Source organism: Eubalaena glacialis, chromosome 10 (assembly GCF_028564815.1).
Source record: "Eubalaena glacialis isolate mEubGla1 chromosome 10, mEubGla1.1.hap2.+ XY, whole genome shotgun sequence".
NCBI classification, from domain to species: domain Eukaryota; kingdom Metazoa; phylum Chordata; class Mammalia; order Artiodactyla; family Balaenidae; genus Eubalaena; species Eubalaena glacialis.
In genome coordinates, this window is record NC_083725.1 from 75,550,301 (window position 1) to 75,572,423 (window position 22,123).

General features: G+C 37.3%; 1 protein-coding gene and 1 pseudogene across 6 annotated transcripts in view; one reads left to right on the top strand and one right to left on the bottom strand.

Annotated features, from left to right (window-relative positions):
* SBF2 (SET binding factor 2) overlaps positions 1–22,123 on the bottom strand; it is a 461,885-nt gene that overhangs the window by 198,795 nt on the left and 240,967 nt on the right. For all 6 annotated transcript variants that reach the window (XM_061201443.1, XM_061201441.1, XM_061201446.1 and 3 more), the window contains exons 7-12: positions 21,349–21,481; positions 19,673–19,781; positions 7,119–7,232; positions 3,967–4,044; positions 2,729–2,842; positions 2,067–2,195 (exon numbers count right to left, since the gene is read on the bottom strand). In XM_061201443.1, the coding sequence (XP_061057426.1) occupies positions 2,067–2,195; positions 2,729–2,842; positions 3,967–4,044; positions 7,119–7,232; positions 19,673–19,781; positions 21,349–21,481 (677 nt within the window). The remainder of the gene's footprint in view (positions 1–2,066; positions 2,196–2,728; positions 2,843–3,966; positions 4,045–7,118; positions 7,233–19,672; positions 19,782–21,348; positions 21,482–22,123) is intronic.
* On the top strand, positions 7,375–9,097 carry LOC133099060 (solute carrier family 35 member E1-like; annotated as a pseudogene).

The following is a 22,123-nucleotide window of genomic DNA, read 5'->3' on the forward strand; positions in this document are numbered from 1 at the left end:
TCTTTTAAGCCCTTGACTGAAGTAAACATACAAATAACTGGTTTTCAAGTAACAACATCAATAAGACATCAAAAATCATCACTGTAGACAGAACACAGAACTGGATGAACACTAAGGGGAGACTCAATAGGAATCTCACACAGAGTCTTTGCCTTATCATTGTTTCCAAACTGAAGAATCAATCTATCCATCTATCTATCTATCTATCTATCTGTCTATCCCTTATGTATATAAATGAACATAATAAAAGACAAGTTGCCATATAAAGTTAGAGACATAAATTAAAACCTAATGCAGACTAGTGGCTCTCAGAGTCCTCTACTCTGGGAAAGTTTGGAGGAGGTGGTGAGATATGAGCAGAGTATGGAAAATGGACTGAAAAGGAGAAAGAGCACTTCAGACAAGGGAAGCACTTACAAATACAGTCAGAGGCTGTGGCAAGCCAGCAAGCAAGTTTTCTGGAAGTAATCAATCTGGGTTATTAGTTGTGATGAAGATGCCAGAGAGAGCTACTAAAGGAATTTGGATAGAAAGCAAAGGGTACATAAACCAATGTTACTATTTAGAATGCTTCAGACACTAATAAAGCATAGGCGCTAGAAAGGACCCTGGGGAGCACCTAATTCATCCACATAAAACATTATGTATCAATTACTTAGTTCAAGATCTAAAGGCTGGTATATGTTAGTATTAGATAATCAATGATCAATCATATTAGAGAATCAGAGGTCAACAGTGATCAGAAAAAATTGTCCACCTCAGGGCAATCTCTCCTAGATCTTCACATGCTTTGTGTTATTATTAAGTAAAGCATTTGGTGCAGACCTCCATACTCAGAACTACAACATGTGCCTTTTCTTTCATTCTTACCTTACTTAACTATCTTTGCAGAGAATAAAAGACCCTTCTCTGAACCAAGCATCTTTAAAACCTTGATTCCTAAATTCTCTATATAAAATAAAACCACCAGCAGCATAGTATGATCACTATTACTATTCTTCACTACCTTGGGTGCCAGGAGTGCTTTTCTTTTATAGACTTCTAAGAACTTTTACATTTATTGGTTCCAATATAATGTTCTTCCAGAAACTGAAATGGGAGTAAGAGTCATTGTTCTATCCACCAGAATGCGCTGCTATGAACATAGTTAAATGATAAATGGAAAGATGCATTACAATAAGAAAAATCACAACTAGCAAAAAATAGGATCCTTATTTTGAGTTGCATCTGCCCTAACTTTTCCTTTATATGGCCAATTCCTTGAAGATAGAGACTAAATCTGTCTTAAATATACTTAGTATCTCCTAAGGGAGCTAGACAAATGCTGATTATTGATTAGTAAGAATGGCTTAGCTAAATGCAAAGAAGGTGCTAATTCTTACTTGAAATCTGCTATATTTTCCAAGGATTAGTACTTAAGAAAACACCCTTATTTGTGGTTCTATCTTCTACCGAGGAACTGAAATTGTGTCTTCCCTATTTTATTTTCCAAGGTTTGATTAAAATAAAGATAACAGTTAAAAAAAAAAAAAAAAAGAATGGCTTAGCTAAACTATGGCTCTAGGACACTGATAGATTAAATGTAACTGCAGTCTGAAATAAAATATTTATACATTGAACTTAGATCTTTCTCTCTATAAAACTGATAAGTTCTATCTATACAATCACTGTCAGTTTTTCAAAAAGATTTTAATCAAATATTTAAAATTCAGTTGTTCAAGGGAATTCCCTGGTGGTCCAGTGGTTAGGACTCCACGCTTCCACTGCCGGGGATACAGGTTCCACCCCTGGTCAGAGAACTAAGATCCCGCAAGCTGCACAGCGGGGCCAAAAAAAAAAAAAAAAAAAAAAATTCAGTTGTTCAAGATTTTTATGTATTTCTGAGACATCCAATTATTATATTTTTTCCCTAATTTTTCTAATCCACATTATAAACATCAAGATCTGATATGCATAATAATAAATATTTTTGATTTTGATTAAATGTTTAAAACACTACTTCTCTACTTTTATCTACTAGTCTAATTTTGTGTGTAAATAATGCATTCATTTGATAAGAACTATACCTCATCAAAAAGATCACAGGATCTATAGGGAGGACCTCTTTCTGAAACAAAACCTGCAAATGCCATTCCATTGAGAACTTTTGTGAGGAAATCATTCTCAACCAAACCACGCTGTCCCAAGAAAGCTGTCTGTAAAGAAAGAAAATGTGAAATGAATAAGTTATCACTTAGTAATGGATGAATGATCAAAACAGAAATATAATAGAAAGATCAAAGCCTGAATAAATGTCTTCATGCATAAATGTGTTGTTAAAAAATACATTCCTCTCTAAAAGGGTTTTGATACCTGAAATACTACATGTATTGAAAAGAATAAAAATGAATCTGTCTGTAAAGCAGGAGGGGAAATCAGAAATAACCTCAATTTTAAAAGAAAAATCAATTTAAAGTTACCATACTATAAAGGAAAATATGTCAGCTCCACAGTACTATTAAAGATTATTGTACACTTGACACTAACACAACACTGTAAATCAACTACGTTCCAATAAAAATAAATAAAAAAAGAGAAAAATTATCACCTAGCCACAAAAAGCAGAGATTTAAAATAATCACATTTGATAAATTAAGGTCAAAATACATGGCTAGAAAAAGACAACCAAGTTGTTTTACTAAATTAGAGTCTACATTTTGGATACATACAATATGGTATTATATCTTACCTTGTGAAAATGTATTACTGGTTCTGCATGAATTCTTATGAGTTGTAAGCATGATCTATATCCTTGGAAAAGCTGTGCAAATAATCTAAGAAAAACTGCACGCACTTCTTTATCCTGAAAATATAAGAGGAAATATGTTAGATAATTAAATTTCTTAAAAGAACAAATGAAAAATCACAAAGTCAAAAAGTTGGAAAGAACCTGAGAGATTATTTAATAAATCTGTCTGTGCTTCCTACACAGAAGTCTCATTTGTGGCAGCATTAAGTGATGGGCATCTAGTCTGTCCCATTGTTGGAGAGTAGAGGCCATTAAACAGTTCTTTTAAAAGCTGAACCAAACAAAACTTGCCTCTAGTACATCCAATTTTCCTCTCAGAAAAAAACATAAATCACCGGGTCTCCCCTTTCACCATGTTAGAGAAGGGCATATTTCCCAAGTCATTTGATTTTTATATCCATCAAATGAATTACAGTCACAAATACAAAAGAAAACACTCAAGACTGTATTTTAAAGGCTTATGAAATTGTTCCAAAGTTTATCCAATTTATAAAAATCTATTCTTATATTAATAAGGTATGACAAAAATCTGTTTTGATAATTCAGATTTTAAAAAAATCATAGTTTTAGAACTCTAAGGAAACTTACAGATTTATTTAGTCAACCTCTTATTTGATGAAGAAACAGTTAAAAATGCTACATAATTTGTCAAAGGTGTGCAGCTCTATAATGTTCCTTACTGACCACAAAGCTCATCTCTAAAAAATGCATTGATCAAAATAAAAAAAGGGGTCTCTGTTATATGTTCACTCTTTTATGGCTTCCATTTGGAGCTACATTCATCCACTCACTCCTTAAACTTAATTCTCTCCTGTAACCAACAATCTCTGTTTCCATTTTTTATAAGCTTCCCTTTTTTATCCTTGCCTGACCCTTTTGATTTGATGCTTGGCACAGTTTTTCAGGCTCTAATCTAGGTTCTGATTTTTCGTCCCATACTTACTCATGCCTCCTCAGAGAAACAGTCTTAGCTTACTCCCCTCCCCGTCAGTGTACTGCCTGAGGCGTCTCCTTGAGCAGGTCACAAGGTCAGTCAGTGACAATTCTCCTAATTTCTAATTTGGCACACCTTTACTAGGCTGTCCATCTAACTCTCACTATACTCAGCTTCTTTGAAAAACATACAAAGAAAAGCAACTCTTTTTAAAAACATCAAATTTAAATATTAAACTTCTTACCAGCATTTTTGAGTGGGATAAAGCTGTTCGTGGAGGGGGAAAAGCATGATCTGCTACTTCCAAATCTGGGTGTAGAATCTAAAGCAAAGAAGCTTTGTTACGTAAAAGATCGTAATATCAGTAAAATCTAGTATTTGATCTACCTGGGGCATTAAGATGAAAAAGTGTCAGTATATGAATTACAATATATTCCCTCCATGAAATACAATGAGTTAGCTGAGGCAGCTCTGTATGTACTATGTGAAAAGCAAGAAAAAATATTTAATTAAAAAACATGTTCTAGGGACTTCCCTGGTGGTCCAATGGTTAAGAATCCGCATGTCAATGCAGGGGACACAGGTTTGAGCCCTGGTCCGGGAAGATACCACATGCTGCGGAGCAACTAAGCCCATGTGCCCCAACTACTGAGCCTGCACTCTAGAGCCTGGGAGCCACAACTACTGAGCCTGTGCGCCACAACTACTGAAGGCTGCACGCCTAGAGCCTGTGCTCCACAACAAGAGAAGCCACTGCAATGAGAAGCCCGCGCACCGCAACAAAGAGTAGTCCCGGCTTGCTGCAACTAGAGAAAGCCAGCACGCAGCAACGAAGACCCAATGCAGCCAAAAATAAATAAATAAATAATAAATTAATTATTTAAAAAAAAACACGTTCTAGAAAACCACACATAGTGTGATTTCATTTATTTGAATATAAAAAAAAAATAAATCCTACATCTATATATGTACATGCACTGATATATATATAAATGAAAATGTAAAGTTCTGAAATACACACTAAACTGTAAGACAGTAGTCACTTCTGGGAACAGAATGGTGTAGGGCAGAATTATTTGTCTATACAGTTGAAAATCTTAAGCATTTGTTTTGATGTTTCTCAGTGTAATTAAAAATTAATTAGTTAATTAATTAAAATACTGAGGAGAAAGGAAATAAATTTATGAACCTCACAGTCCAGAGGGGTAACAGTATAACACAATGTGACAAGTATTATAAATATATAAAATAGTAATATATGAATATAAAGTATAATTAATTCAACCTAGGGAAAGTTAAAAAAAAAGGTAACTAACATTTGTGTTAGGCTTTGAAGGAAAGCAGGTTGGGGAGCAGGTGGGAAAGAAAGGTCCATGCAGGACTTAAAAGAAAAAAATAACTTTGTATCATTATGCAGCAAATTTTTGTCTTTGCAGAATCATTTTCAAATACTCAGCGTTTCGTAATATACTTACAATAGACCAAAAGACTCAAAACAATACTTATACATGACATCAAAATATCGATATTTACAATTCAATCACCAAATCATTACTACAGTATAATAACATCTTCATGTCTATAAAATTATCCATGATTATTATACAGTTGGAGCACTGTGTAACCATTTGATTACAATTATTTACTGACCAAATGAAGCTCATATACTTGTGTGTCAAATCTCCCACACAGTCCATCAAATGTGATTTCTTTTTGGTCCTATTTTGCCAGTATACTATGCTCTCATGTACACTGTAGTACATAATCCACCACAGTGCTCGAAAACTACATAAATAGGCATGCTCAGTTTTATCAGAAATGAATTTTACTCATTGATTAAACTTGGTGGCACAGGTGTTGTAGGTTAAGGTTTACCAGTGTGCAGCAGAACCTCTACCAAGAACCACTGATTTAAGAACTAAAGTCTTAATCTTTGTTAATTTTGGTACCTAATTCCTGAATAATTAAAAATATCATTAAGTAATCATACATAAGATTTTAAAACTTATTTAATATTTCTAGAAACATAAAATTTTTTTCAATCACTCAAATACTACCTTCTCAGCTTTTGCTACATCCATATACGACCGATGCAATTATTTAGGTAATATTTTTCTTTAAAATGTCTTTAAATTAACTTATCTCTTTAAATCTAGTATTTTCTTAGATGATACCATCTGTGAAGTCACAGGTTTTGTATGCTATTTTTAATAAACATTATAATACATAATTATTAAAATAAAAAAAGTTGCCACATACCACCCCAAATCATCTCGATACTTCACTCTGGGAAACAGTCATTTGTCATCCTTTGTATAAAACATTCATCCTATTGATAAAGACTAGGAAACAGAGGCCTAGAGATGTAATGTGATTTGCTCAAAATATCAAGTGGCAGGATGTAGACTGGAATTTAGTTCTCCTAAGTCCTAAACTAGTTGCTTTTTACTCTATCACACCTTGTATCCCAGATTACAAATTATATTAGGAAAAGTCAGTCTTCTCTAAATGTTCCCATCCCATAGGTACCACTATAACAACATAAGGACTAACACAAATTTGGAAATTTCTGAGAATAAATCCCTCCTGGTAATCCTAGACTTCTGAGTTCCTAAGTTCCTGTTTAAGGGGGAAAAAAAAAAAAAAAGATTTTAAACAGCTCAGACTGGAATACTATTCAAGAAGAATATGAAGGTCTTAGTTCTAGTAATGGCTTGAAAGGGAATGCAAAATTTTTAAGTTTCAAATTTCTGATGATGGATAAATGGGCACCTAAAATGTTGTGAGTAAAATAAAATACTGTACTTTTAAAAATAAACAAAGGTTGACAAAAAAATTAAATTTGTTTCAATGAGAAACACCCAAGTCACAATATTTCTTAAAACTCCACTGCACAGAATGCTGGACATTTAATCTATCACTAGGTTACATCTTTTTTGTAGTAACTTGGAAACACTGACCAGTTGTTATCACACTGTTTTGCAAGAAGCACACCCACCAAAGAGAAATGAGATGTCAATAAGGAAGGTGAAGGAAAAGGAACAGGTGCTAGCTTCTAATGAGGGATGTTAGGAGATTCAGGGATTTCGAGGCATAGTCTGGTCTTGTTTTCACAGGTGAGTTTCCAATACCTAGCACAGTATTCAGTATATAGTAACTACTAAATAAGTATGCTGAGTGAAAAAATGAATGTAGAACAAATATTCAGTTAGGATTCAAAGTATATTCTTTAGATAATATCTAATAAATAATCTTATTCTAACTACTATATGAGAATATATTCATGTTTTAAGAAGATATCTCTTTTTTAAGTAATTACACTGTCAATAAATGATATCCAATTATCTTAGTTTAGATTTAAATCAAGAGAAAATTACTATAAAAAATATATCATACCAAAGAAAGAGCTGCTTGAGTCTGATGTAGAAGTGGTTCCGGAAGGGAAGAGAGGTGAATACATTCAGGAATTTTAATAGTGCCTCCATCCAAATCAGCTATGATTACATCTAACTGAAGAAGACAAAAAAAAATTAATCTGTAATTAATAAAATGTATTTCTAGATTGGCTTCCCAGCCACTGTATATTTCCCAGCTTCCTCTGAAATTAGGTATGGTGTGTGACTAAGTTTCTGCCAATGGAACATGAAAAGTGATGTGCACACTCCCAGGCACTCAAAACAGAGGGGATGTAAGGCCCTCCTATGGTCTCTTTCCCCTTCCCATAGCTGAAACTATGAACTGGCAGTAACCCAACCCTGAACATTCAGAGGATGACAACGCCTGAGTGGATTCTAGTGGAGGAACAGGAAGCAAAGAAGTTTGGACCTTGAATGAGTTCATGGAGCAAACTGGTCTGACATAATGGAACATTTCTATCTACAAACTGCTGCATGAGCGCTAAATAAAATTCCATTTTGTTTTAGCCATTGTATTTTGCATGCTTTATTACAGTAGTTAAGCCATATCCTAAATAACACATTAATAATTATAAGAGTTAACAAGCAAAGCAATTAGTATACATCAAAATGGTACTATTTAGGTAGTTAAGAAAGAAGCTGATTTTTAGCATTTTACAAAGTCTGTTTTAAAATAACAGGTAGGGGGCGCAGGGTGCCTGGAAGCTGCGGGGCGGGGGCGGCTGGGTGCGCGAGGCCGCGCGGGTGGCGGCGCTCGGCCTGCTGCGTTACGCACGCGGGCGGCAGCGTGGTCAACAAGGTGACCCAGAGAGCCTTCCCATTCCCCGTAACCCTGTCGCTGTGCCACATCCTGGTGCTGTGCACGGGTCTCCCGCCTCTGCTCCGTGCCTGGCGCGTGCCCCTGGCGCCGCTTTTCTTGTGCCCTGGGCCCCGTCCGCATCAGCAGCCCAGCTGGCTGTGGCCGCCGCGCTTCTAACCGCGTTACGTGCTGCCGCTTGCCTTCGGCAAGTACGTCGTGTCAGTGTCTGCGCACGTCAGCGTCTGGAAGGTGCCCGTGTCCTACGCGCACACCGTCAAGGCCACCATACCCATCTGGGTGGTCCTCCTGTCCTGGATCATCATGGAGAAACAGAGCACCAAGGTGTACCTGTCACTCATCCCCATCATCAGTGGCGTCCTGCTGGCCACAATCACCAAGTTGTCCTTCGACATGTGGGGGCTTGTCAGTGCCCTTGCTGCCACACTGTGCTTCTCGTTTCAGAATATTTTCTCCAGAAAGGTATTACGAGAGTCAAGGATCCACCATCTCCAGCTGCTGAACATCTTGGGCTGCCATGCTGTCTTTTATATGATCCCCACGTGGGTCCTGGTGGACCTCTGAGCTTTCCTGGTCAGCAGCGACCTGACCTATGTGTCCCAGTGGCCTTGGATGCTTCTGCTCCTGGCTGGCAGCAGCTTCTGTAACTTTGCCCAGAACGTCATTGCCTTCAGCATCCTCAACTTCATCAGCCCTCTGAGCTACTCGGTTGCCAATGCCACCAAGAAAATCATGGTCATCACGGTGCCCCTGATCATGCTGCGAAACCCGGTCACCAGCACCAACGTCCTGGGCACGATGACGGCCATCCTGGGGGTCTTTCTGTGCAATAAGACCAAGTAAGATACGAATCAGCAAGCCCGGAAGCCCTCCCTGTCACGACGGGGGACCTGAGCAGTAAGGAGCATCATCAGAGCCCCCTGGAGAAGCCCCACAACAGCATCCTCTTCCCCCAGCACAGGGACTATCAGTACGGCCGCAACAACATCTTGACAGATCACTTCCAGTACAGCTGGCAGAGCTACCCAAACTCATACACGTTGTACCATTATGACATGCAGAGTCTAGCGAGCAGGGCAGGATGTTCTGCCAGTCCTCCTCTCCACCCCCCAGCAGTACCAGAAACTTCTGACAACCAGTGAAAGTATAACCCAGCTGAGGGGGGATTGGTTCCACTGCTTTAATTCCACTGCTCAGGTAGGCACAGGACTGGTGCAGGAGCAGAGCAGAGGAGTGCGAGGGTTATTGAAAACATCTCCAGCCACAAAGATGGACTCAGCTTTCTGGTCAGCCCCATGGCTGTGTGCAATTCTGGCAAACGTTCCCCAGTGCAAAACTACTGCAATTAGCATTGAATTCTTAGAACCTAATTCTCTGACCCGTAAGTCAGAGTTGGCATGTGCCCGGATCCAGAGGGAAGGATGGCCGCTGTCTCCTGGGCTCCTTCTTCCCTTGCCGGAGTGGGGCATCCCTCCTTTTGGAGCAGCAAGGAGGAGAGGACGCAGGGCTGCGAGAAGGATCATGAGGAAATCATGTTCAGTGTTTCAAGCTCTATTTCTCTAATACTCATTTTGTGTTTTCTGATGAGCCTTCACCGCTTCTGTGCTGACTTAGTAGGATGTTTGGTGGGGAGATGTTGGTTTTATGAGGATCTTGCATTTTTCTAGGGCATATTTTGTAGTTGTCTGTGTTATGCCTCAGTCTCCCTTAGGGGATGCAGGATGCATGAGGACTGGCTTATGGTTGGAAAACCCTTTTGTTTTTAAGCATTTAAAAACAAGAAAAGTTGCTGGTGATGCCTATCTCAGCACACTTCTGCATTTAGTAGGAAGGAATGAAGTGTTCTGAAGCGCTTTTTTAGTGACCACAATCTCTGAACGTGAGATGAATCAAGAATGTCATCTCAATAGTTTGTGTCATAAATGAGAGCTCAGCGCTCTGATTCCATTAGCTGTTCTTGTGGTGTTTACATGAGGATCTGAATCATGTCTCTGTGAAGGGGCAAGCACCAAGCTAGGATTTAGTTTGCCAGATCAGAGTCTTTGGTCAAGAAAAAAATGTGGGTTTTGGCAGAATCACATCATTAGGAAGATTATGTGACCCCAGTGGGTAACCCATGTGCTGAGGTCCAGGTTGGGACACCTGGCATCACGAGAGACTGTGCCCTCGGAGGGGACCACTTGCTTGGCTGGTGGGGTCTTCGCTGATGGCTGCCTTCTTCCTTCAGCCCTGTCCCCAGCCTCTTGAACAGGCACTTGGCTTGACCAGCAAATGGGATTTTGGGTCACCCTTTACCTTCTGGTGCATGAGACAGTTCTCTGTTCCAAGAGGAAGTATCTACTGTAGCTAAAGCTTGACTCCTATTTGTTTTTGATAATTGGAATTTTGTATTTAGAGGTTACATCTTGTCAGCTTATGAATGGGCAGCTCCTGGAGAGGTCACAGGGTCCCCCCTTCTGGCCTGTGAGTTTAGTACCACTGGCCTCAGGAGTCCCTGTTTGTCACTGGCTTGCTTTTTAATTACTTTGGCCCCAAGTTCTAAGACAATTCTGTGTAAAACAGGAAGGGGCCGTCCTGAAAGGTGTTATTTATGAAAAGAACTTGCTGCGTGCCTTCACCAGAGGCAGTAGAGTCTGCAGTTGAACCACAATAAATGGGGATAATTTTGCAAGGCAAAAAAATAAATAAAATAAAATAACATGTAAAAATGTAATAGAGAAACTAGCCAAAATTGTTGAAGTTATTATGTTGATAATAGGATTAAAATTAATTCTAATTTATTCAATAAAAAATTAAGAAATTTACTTTTGTCAGCACTTGGTTTGTCTAACTTCCAGAGACAGTTTATATTCAGTGGGAAAAAATTACCTACAAACCAGATGAGTGTGTTTCTAATTAGTACTAATGAGGTTTTACTTAATGATTACTGATTTACACAGATTTTTATATGGTGATATCAAAGTTAAATAGGAACTAGATATCAATATACAAGGTTAGAAAGAATGATTAATATATGAATAAGGGTCCTGTTTATAACTGCAATGTAGAATGGTGTTTTGTCAGTTTACATAACACCTATGATTTGATTACAATTGTAATTATGTAAAAGCACCTACAGAGCTTACCTCTTTGCTGGCATTTAAAACTAAAACAAAATTAGAATTACAACTTTTCAGGATTTGTGGATCACAGATGTCATATAGCCCAACCTTTCAGTGAAGCATTTTTCTTAAACTCCCTGAAAAGTGTCATGCAACCTGTTCCTTGCACTCTACTTACACTACCTGAGAGTACGCTCCTCACATAAGGAAACCCGTTCTCATCACTGGGCAGCTCTATTTAGCTGAAAACTCTTACACTGAGGAGAAATTTGTTTCCATATGCACTATACCACTGATTCTATTTCAGCCTCTAACCCTTTTTTCTATGACAGCTACTTAAATATTTATCTTTAGCTATCAAATAACATTAGGTTATTACCTGAGAAAATTTCCTTAGGGCCTCACAGAATAGTTTCCAAACTCTTGACATCCTAGATGTCCTTCTCTGAAGCCCATTATTTTGTTACAGTCCCTCTTCAAGTGCAGTACAGAGAAATAAACCTGTTATTTCAGAACTGGCTGAATACAGAGCATTACTTTCTCTCTCTGATATTTTATTCATATGGCATTGAGAACAGAATAATATGGTGGAGCTCATACTGAACTTGTATTCCACTAAAACCCTTCACTCTTTTGCAAATGCTTTTTGTATTTTAGTTATCAGCCAATCAGCATTAACACAGGCCTCATTTCGAAATATGAATAAATTAAAGCACTCATAACAAAAGTATAAATTAATGGATAATTTTGTCTTCCTTTCTCATATATAGGATGAAGATTACAGAAAGATAAACTTAACATGCCAAAAGAGGGGAATTTTAAAACATTAATGAATTCATTTTATAAGTCTCCTGTACTTGCTATAAGGAAAAATTAATGTATTTAGATTTTTGAATGATACTTTTCTTCCAGCCAATCTTTTCTATTGGTAATGCAACAGATCCGAAAATAGTAATTAGTTGAAATGTTACAGGACTCAAAAAAATATGATAAACCTCTGACCTCAATAACCGGCAATTTAAAGATGAATACTGGAGACCTTCAAGATGGCAGAGGAGAAAGATGTGGAGATCATGTTCCTCCCCACAGCTCCTACAGAACAAATACTAAACGCTGGCAGAAGACCTCCGACTTCCCAAAAGTTATATATATATTTTTCCTTTTTCTCTCTTTGTGAGTGTGTATGTGTATAAGTCTTTGTGAGATTTTGTCTGTAGAGCTTTGCTTTTACCATTTGGCCTAGGGTTCTGTCTCTCCGTTTTTTCTTTTTTCGTTTTGCACAGTTTTTAGCACTTGCTATCATTGGTGGATTTGTTTTTTGGTTTGGTTGATCTCTTCTTTCTTTCGTTCTTTTTTTTTTTCTTCTTTTTATTACTTTTTAATTTTTTAATACTTTTTAATTTTTTATTTTAATAACTATTTTATTTTATTTCATTTTATTATTTTTCTTTCTTTCTTTTTTTCTCCCTTTCCTTCTGAGCCGTGTGGCTGACGGGGTCTTGGTGCTCTGGCTGGGTGTCAGGCCAGTGCCCCTGAGGAGGGAGAGCCGAGTTCAGGACACTGGTCCACCAGAGACCTCCCGGCTCCACGTAATTTAAACGGTGAAAGCTCTCCCAGAGATCTCCATCTCAATGCTAAGACCCAGCTCCACTCAACAACCAGTAAGCTACAGTGCTGGACCCCCTATGCCAAACAACTAGCAAGACAGGAACACAACCCCATCCATTAGCAGAGAGGCTGCCTAAAATCATAATAAGGTCACAGACACCCCAAAACACACCAGCGGATGCGGTCCTGCCCACCAGAAAGACAAGATCCAGCCTCATCCACCAGAACACAGGCACCAGTCACCTCCACCAGGAAGCCTACACAACCCACTGAACGAACCTTAGCCACTGGGGGCAGACACCAAAAACAACGGGAACTACGAACGTGCAGCCTGCGAAAAGGAAACCCCAGACACAGTGAGTTAAGCAAAGTGAGAAGACAGAGAAACACACAGCGGATGAAGGAGCAAGGTAAAAACCCACCAGACCAAACAAATGAAGAGGAAATAGGCAGTCTACCTGAAAAAGAATTCAGAGTAATGATAGTAAAGATAATCCAAAATCTTGGAAAAAGAATGGAGAAAATACAAGAAGCGTTTAACAAGGACCTAGAGGAACTAAAGAGCAAACAATGATGAACAACACAATAAATGAAATCAAAAATTCTCTAGAAGGAATCAATAGCAGAATAACTGAGGCAGAAGAAAGGATAAGTGACCTGGAAGATAAAATAGTGGAAATGACTACCACAGAGCAGAATAAAGAAAAAAGAATGAAAAGAATTGAGAACAGCCTCAGAGACCTCTGGGACAACATTAAACACACCAACGTTCGAATTACAGGGGTCCCAAAAGAATCAAGTCCAGGAAGCATAGAGAGTCCCATACAGGATAAATCCAAGGAGAAACACGCCAAGACACATATTAATCAAACTATCAAAAGTTAAATACAAAGAAAAAATATTAAAAGCAGCAAGGGAAAAACAACAAATAATATACAAGGGAATCCCCATAAGGTTAACGGCTGATCTTTCAGCAGAAACTCTGCAGGCCAGAGGGAGTGGCAGGACATATTTAAAGTGATGAAAGGGAAAAAAATACAACCAAGATTATTCTACCCAGCAAGGATCTCATTCAGATTCGACGAAGAAATTCAAACCTTTACAGACAAGCAAAAGCTAAGAGGATTCAGCACCACCAAACCAGCTTTACAACAAATGCTAAAGGAACTTCTCTAGGCAGGACACACAAGAGAAGGAAAAGACCTACAATAACAAACCCAAAACAATTAAGAAAATGGTAATAGGAACACGCATATCGATAATTACCTTAAATGTAAATCGATTAAATGCTCCAACCAAGAGACATGGACTGGCTGAATGGATACAAAAACAAGACCCATATATCTGCTGTCTACAAGAGACCCATTTCAGACCTAGGGACACATACAGACTGAAAGTGAGGGGATGGAAAACGATATTCCATGCAAATGGAAATCAAAAGAAAGCTGGAATAGCAATTCTCATATCAGACAAAATAGACTTTAAAATAAAGACTATTACAAGAGGCAGAGAAGGACACTACATAATGATCAAGGGATCAATCCAAGAAGAAGATATTACAATTGTAAATATTTATGCACCCAACATAGGAGCACCTCAATACATAAGGCAAATGTTAACAGCCATAAAAGGGGAAATTGACAGTAACACAATCATAGTAGGGGACTTTAACACCCCACTTTCACCAGTGGACAGATCATCCAAAATGAAAATAAATAAGGAAACACAAGCTTTAAATGATACATTAAACAAGATGGACTTAATTGATATTTATAGGACATTCCATCCAAAAACAACAGAATACACTTTCTTCTCAAGTGCTCATGGAACATTCTCCAGGATTGATCATATCTTAGGTCACAAATCAAGCCTTGGTAAATTTAAGAAAACTGAAATCGTATCAAGTATCATTTCTGACAACAACGCTATGAGACTAGATATCAATTACAGGAAAAAAACTGTAAAAAATACAAACACATGGAGGCTAAACAATACACTACTAAATAACCAAGAGATCACTGAGGAAATCAAAAAATATCTAGAAACAAATGACAATGAAAACACGACGACCCAAAACCTATGCGATGAAGCAAAAGCAGTTCTAAGAGGGGAGTTTATAGCAATACAATCCTACCTCAAGAAACAAGAAAAATTTCAAATAAACAACCTAACCTTAAAGAAAAAAACAACCTAACCTAAAGCAATTAGAGAAAGAAGAACAAACAAAACCAAAAGTTAGCAGAAGGAAAGAAATCATACAGATCAGATCAGAAATAAATGAAAAAGAAACAAAGAAAACAAGAGCAAAGATCAATATAACTAAAAGCTGGTTCTTTGAGAACATAAACAAAATTGATAAACCACTAGCCAGACTCATCAAGAAAAAAAGGAGAAGACTCAAATCAACAGAACTAGAAATGAAAAATGAGAAGTAACACCTGACACTGCAGAAATACAGAGGATCATGAGAGATTACTATAAGCAATTATATGCCAATACAATGGACAACCTGGAAGAAATGGACAAATTCTTAGAAATGCACAACCTTCCGAGGCTCAACCAGGAAGAAATAGAAAATATAAACAGACCAATCACAAGCACTGAAATTGAGACTGTGATTAAAAATTTTCCAACAAACAAAAGCCCAGGACCACATGGCTTCACAGGCGAATTCTATCAAACATTTAGAGAAGAGCTAACACCTGTCCTTCTCAAACTCTTCCACAATATAGCAGAGGGAGGAACACTCCCAAACTCATTCTATAAGGCCACCATCACCCTGATACCACAACCAGACAAAGATGTCACAAAGAAAGAAAACTACAGGCCAATATCACTGATGAACATAGATGCAAAAATCCTCAACAAAATACTAGCAAACAGAATCCAACAGTACGTTAAAAGGATCATACACCATGATCAAGTGGGGTTTATCCCAGGAATGCAAGAATTCTTCAATATATGCAAATCAATCAATGTGATAAACCAAATTAACAAATTGAAGGAGAAAAACCATATGATCATCTCAATAGATGCAGAAAAAGCTTTAGACAAAATTCAACACCCATTTATGATAAAAACCCACCAGAAAGTAGGCACAGAGGGAACTTACCTCAACATAATAAAGGCCATATATGACAAACCCACACCCAACATCGTTCTCAATGGTGAAAAACTGAAACCATTTCCTCTAAGATCAGGAACAACACAAGGTTGTCCACTCTCACCACTAGTATTCAACATAGTTTTGGAAGTTTTAGCCACAGCAATGAGAGAAGAAAAAGAAATAAAAGGAATCCAAATCGGAAAAGAAAAAGTAAAGCTCTCACTGTTTGCAGATGACATGATACTATACATAGAGAGTCCTAAAGATGCCACCTGAAAACTACTAGAGCTAATCAATGAATCTGGTAAAGTAGCAGGATACAAAATTAATGCACAGAAATCTCTTGCATTCCTATACACTAGTGATGAAAAATCTGAAAGAGAAATTAAGGAAACACTCCCATTTACCATTGCAACAAAAAGAATAAAATACCTAGGAATAAACCTACCTAAGGAGACAAAAGACCTGTATGCAGAAAACTATAAGACACTGATGAAAGAAATTAAAGACGATACAAACAGATGGAGAGATATACCATGTTCTTGGATTGGAAGAATCAACATTGTGAAAAGGACTATACTACCCAAAGCAATCTACAGATTCAATGCAATCCCATTCTAATGACCAACGGCATTTTTCACAGAACTAGAACAAAAAGTTTCACAATTTGTATACAAACACAAAGGACGCCAAATAGCCAAAGCAATCTTGAGAAAGAAAAACGGAGCTGGGGGAATCAGACTCCCTGACTTCAGACTACACTACAAAGCTACAGTAATCAAGATAGTATGGTGCTGGCACAAAACCAGAAATATAGATCAATGGAACAGGATAGAAAGCCCAGAGATAAACCCACACGCATATGGTCACCTTATCTTTGATAAAGGAGGCAAGATATACAATGCAGAAAAGACAGCCTCTTCAATAAGTGGTGCTGGGAAAACTGGACAGCTACATGTAAAAGGATGAAATTAGAACACTCCCTAACACCATACACAAAAATAAACTGAAAATGGATTACAGACCTAAATGTAAGGCCAGACACTATCAAACTCTTAGAGGAAACTATAGGCAGAACACTCTATGACATAAATCACAGCAAGATCCTTTTTGACCCACCTCCTAGAGAAATGGAAATAAAAACAAAAATAAACAAATGGGACCTAATGAAACTTAAAAGCTTTTGCCCAGCAAAGGAAACCATAAACAAGACGAAAAGACAACCCTCAGAATGGGAGAAAATATTTGCAAATGAAGCAACTGATAAAGGATTAATCTCCAAAATTTACAAGCAGCTCATGCAGCTCAATATCAAAAAAACAAAAAATCCAATCCAAAAATGGGCAGAAGACCTAAATAGACATGTCTCCAAAGAAGATATACAGATTGCCAACAAACACATGAAAGAATGCTCAACATCATTAATCACTAGAGAAATGCATATCAAAACTACAATGTGATATTATCTCATACCGGTCAGAATGGCCATCATCAAAAAATCTACAAACAATAAATGCTGGAGAGGGTGTGGAGAAAAGAGAACCCTCATACACTGTTGGTGGGAATGTAAATTGATACAGCCACTATGGAGAACAGTATGGAAGGTCCTTAAAAAACTAAAAATAGAACTACCATACGACCCAGCAATGCCACTACTGGGCATATACCCTGAGAAAACCATAATTCAAAAAGAGTCATGTACCACAATGTTCATTGCAGCTCTATTTACAATAGCCAGGACATGGAAGCAACCTAAGTGTCCATCGACAGATGAATGGATAAAGAAGATGTGGCACATATATACAATGGAATATTACTCAGCCACAGAAAGAAATGAAATTGAGTTATTTGTAGTGAGGTGGATGGACCTAGAGTCTGTCATACAGAGTGAAGTAAGTTAGAAAGAGAAAAACAAATACCGTATGCTAACACATATATATGGAATCAAAAAAAAAAAAAAGGTCATGAAGAACCTAGGGGCAAGACGGGAATAAAGATGCAGACCTATTAGAGAATGGACTTGAGGACACGGGGAGGGGGAAGGGTAAGCTGGGACAAAGTGAGAGAGCGGTAGTGTATATATGGACATATATACACTACCAAATGTAAAATAGATAGCTAGTGGGAAGCAGTCGCATAGCACAGGGAGATCTGCTCGGTGCTTTGGGACCAGCTAGAAGGGTGGGATAGGGAGGGTGGGAGGGAGGGAGACCCAAGAGGGAAGCAATATGGGGATATATGTATATGTATAACTGATTCACTTTGTTATAAAGCAGAAACTAACACACCATTGTAAAGCAATTATACTCCAATAAAAATGTTAAAAAAAAAAAAAAAGATAGTATGGTACTGGCACAAAACCAGAAATATAGATCAGTGGAACAGGATAGAAAGCCTAGAGTTGAACCCACACACCTATCGTCACCTTATTTTTGATAAAGGAGGCAAGAATATACAATGGAGAAAAGATGGCCTCTTCAATAAGTGGTGCTGGGAAAACTGGACAGCTACATGTAAAAGAATGAAATTAGAACACTCTCTAACACCATACACAAAAATAAACTCAAAATGGATTAAAGACCTAAATGTTAGGCCAGACGCTATAAAACTCTTAGAGGAAAACATAGGCAGAACACTCTATGACATAAATCACAGCAAGATCCTTTTTGACCCACCTCCTAGAGAAATAGAAATAAAAACAAAAATAAACAAATGGAACCTAATGAAATGTAAAAGCTTTTGCCCAGCAAAGGAAACCATAAACAAGACGAAAAGACAACCCTCAGAATGGGAGAAAATATTTGCAAATGAAGCAATTGACAAAGGATTAATCTCCAAAATTTACAAGCAGCTCAATTTCAAAAAAAAACAAGCAACCCAATCCAAAACTGGGCAGAAGACCTAAATAGACATTTCTCCAAAGAAAATATACAGATTGGCAACAAACACATGAAAGAATGCTCAACATCACTAATCATTAGAGAAATGCAAATCAAAACTACAATGAGGTATGACCTCACACCAGTCAGAATGGGCATCGTCGAAAAATCTACAAACAGTATATTGTGGAGAGGGTGTGGAGAAAAGGGAACACTCTTGCACTGTTGGTGGGAATGTAAATTGATACAGCCACTATGGAGAACAGTATGGAGGTTCCTTACAAAACTAAAAACAGAACTACCATATGACCCAGCAATCCCACTCCTGGGCATATACCCTGAGAAAACCATAATTCAAGAAGAGTCATGTACCACAGTGTTCACTGCAGCTCTATTTACAATAGCCAGGACATGGAAGCAACCTAAGTGTCCAATGACAGATGAATAGATAAAGAAGATGTGGCAAAGATATACAATGGAGTATTACTCAGCCATAAAAAGAAACGAAATTGAGTTATTGGTAGTGAGGTGGATGGATCTAGAGTCTGTCATACAGAGTGAAGTAAGTCAGAAAGAGAAAAACAAATGCTGTATGCTAACACATATATATGGAATCTAAAAAAAAAATAAATAAATAATGGTTCTGAAGAACCTAGGGCCAGGACAGAAATAAAGATGCAGACGTAGAGAATGGACTTGAGGACGTGGGGAGGGGGAAGGGTAAGTTGGGACAAAGTGAGAGAATGGCATGGGCATATATACACTACCAAATGTAAAACAGACAGCTAGTTGGAAGCAGCCGCAAGCACAGGGAGATCAGCTCGGTGCTTTTTGACCACCTAGAGGGGTGGGATAGGGAGGGTGGGAGGGAGACGCAAGAGGGAGGAGATATGGGGATATATGCATATGTATAGCTGATTCACTTTGCTATAAAGCAGAAACTAACACACCATTGTAATGCAATTATACTCCAATAAAGATGTTAAAAAATAAAATAAAATAAAAATAAAGATGAATACTTACAAGCTCATGAACATCAGTTTTAAAGACAGAATGTACTCCAATAATGAAAGGCGTTGGGGAACTCAGAACTTCCAGTAGCTGAGCCGGGAGAATAGGAATATAAGGATAACTGGAAATAATAAAAATATACATGAGATATATTTGTTCTTTGGTAATATAACATACCTTTCTTTCATTTTTATGCTGTGTGAATTTTAGATTACCTATGTTTAGAAATTATCAATAATATTCTCGGGGTTGTTAATATTAAATTCTTGGGGAAAAAAGATTTTAAAAAAAATCTTCATGTGAAAGATATGATCCAATACAACAAGATATAAAGTGAACAAGGGCAGCTTCCTTATCCCTTACCCCTAGGCAAGCAGTCTCTTTAGGTTGTTCAAACTTGCTTGAAATAATTTTTCCTTACATAGCAATCTGACATCAGGTGGTAATACTGACTCCCTGATCCGTCTGTTCCCTCAATATTGGTGATGGTTTATTTGTCTATATAAAACAATCATTCAAATTCCATTTTCTATACTTGATTTTTGTATTCAATAAGAATGGCAAGGGGCTTCCCTGGTGGCGCAGTGGTTGAGAGTCTGCCTGCCAGTGCAGGGGACGCGGGTTCGAGCCCTGGTCTGGGAAGATCCCACATGCCGCGGAGCAACTAGGCCCGTGAGCCACAACTACTGAGCCTGCGTGTCTGGAGCCTGTGCTCCGCAACAAGACAGGCCGCGATAGTGAGAGGCCCGCGCACCACGATGAAGAGTGGCCCCCACTTGCCACAACTAGAGAAAGCCCTCGCACAGAAACGAAGACCCAACACAGCCAGAAATAAATATATAAATAAATAAATTAAAAAAAAAAAAGAATGGCAAGGTACAAAAACAAAGGTTTAGAATGCTCTCTTATCCAGGAGTTAAGAAAAGCACATAGGTTAAAAAAATTTTTTCATAAAATCTGTAGACTGTCTAAATTTTTTCTAGTTTGTATAAACTTAAGTTTCCTATTGTGATTATCAAATTGACAAAAAAGAGTATTATAATAAAATATTCTACTTACAGCACTCTCAGTCATCACTTGTTTAGATTGTTTTATTTTTTACTTTTTATTATGAAAGATTAACTTCCCTCTCACCCCCAAAATAGAAAGAAAAAGGAAAACAAAGCCCCATGTATCTAATTCAGTTTTGACAATCACCAGTGCATGGCCACATACATATTTCTACCGATTTTTGTTCTCTTCCCTACATATTATTTGAAGCAAATCCCAGACATATCATTTATACATACTTTAGTATATATCTAAAAAAGATAAGGGCTCTTTAAAAAATAAAACCATAATACACTATAACCCCTCAAATTAATAATAATTCCTTAATAGTAAATAATCAGACAGTACTATCTTAAGACTTTTATCTCCTACTATATTCAAAGGGAATTAAATGTTCCTGACAATACTATTCAAATTAATTATTTTTTCATGAAATAAATCACCACTCAATAATAGACAACTTGGAAAAGTTCCAAATTCCAGGCTAATTCCTATCAGAATCATGACTCCTACAACAATGTAACTTTGTAACATATGCCCTTCTCGTTCAAAACTGTCGTGCTATGATGTTTTGACTGATCATCGATAAGTAATGCATGATTTGGGAATAAGTAAAGATACCAAATAAAAACTCTCACCTATATTTAAGAGGAAACATTAATGATTCCAGGGCTCTACAAGCATCACTAAGTCTCTGGAAACTTGCAGAATGGAAGAGAACCTTATTTTCTGTGAGGACTGCACAGAAGAGGCTGAGGACATTCTGAATTCCTGAAAACACACAGAACAAATGCTTACCAAATGCATTTAATTTTACATGTGCTGCCAACGAAGACTTAGAATGACATGGAATGAAAAAGCCAATATTTTAAAAATCTCTGAAGAAAAATATTTGGTTAAACTATAAATTCCATAGAGCCTAAGGGTATTTCTTTCCCAAACTTTCAGTTTTGTTTGTCTAATCAGTGTAACACTCATTGAATATATTAGTTGTTTGGAAATACACTATTACCTTCTTTTCAACTTAATCTCCAAGGTCTGTACTTAAATTTCTGTTTTAGATGCTTGGCATTGTTCTAATAACATTTTTCCCTTTTAAAGTCCATTTGTCTGATGTTAACATAACCATACCAGTTTTGTTATTGAAATTTTCCTGGTATATCTTTTTTCCACCTTTTTACATCAACCTTTCTCTACTTCTTGGAAATAGCACATTGTTCACAACTTTAAAAATTCCCACTAAAATCAACAAGAAAAAAGCAACGTAAGAGAATAATATGAATTTACAATTTACAAAAGAGGAAATCAAAATGATAAACATGAAAAGAAGCTCCAAAACTTCTAATAATCAGAAAAATTCAACCTAATAAATTCATGAGGTATGATATTAAACCTACTACAATAGCCAAAATC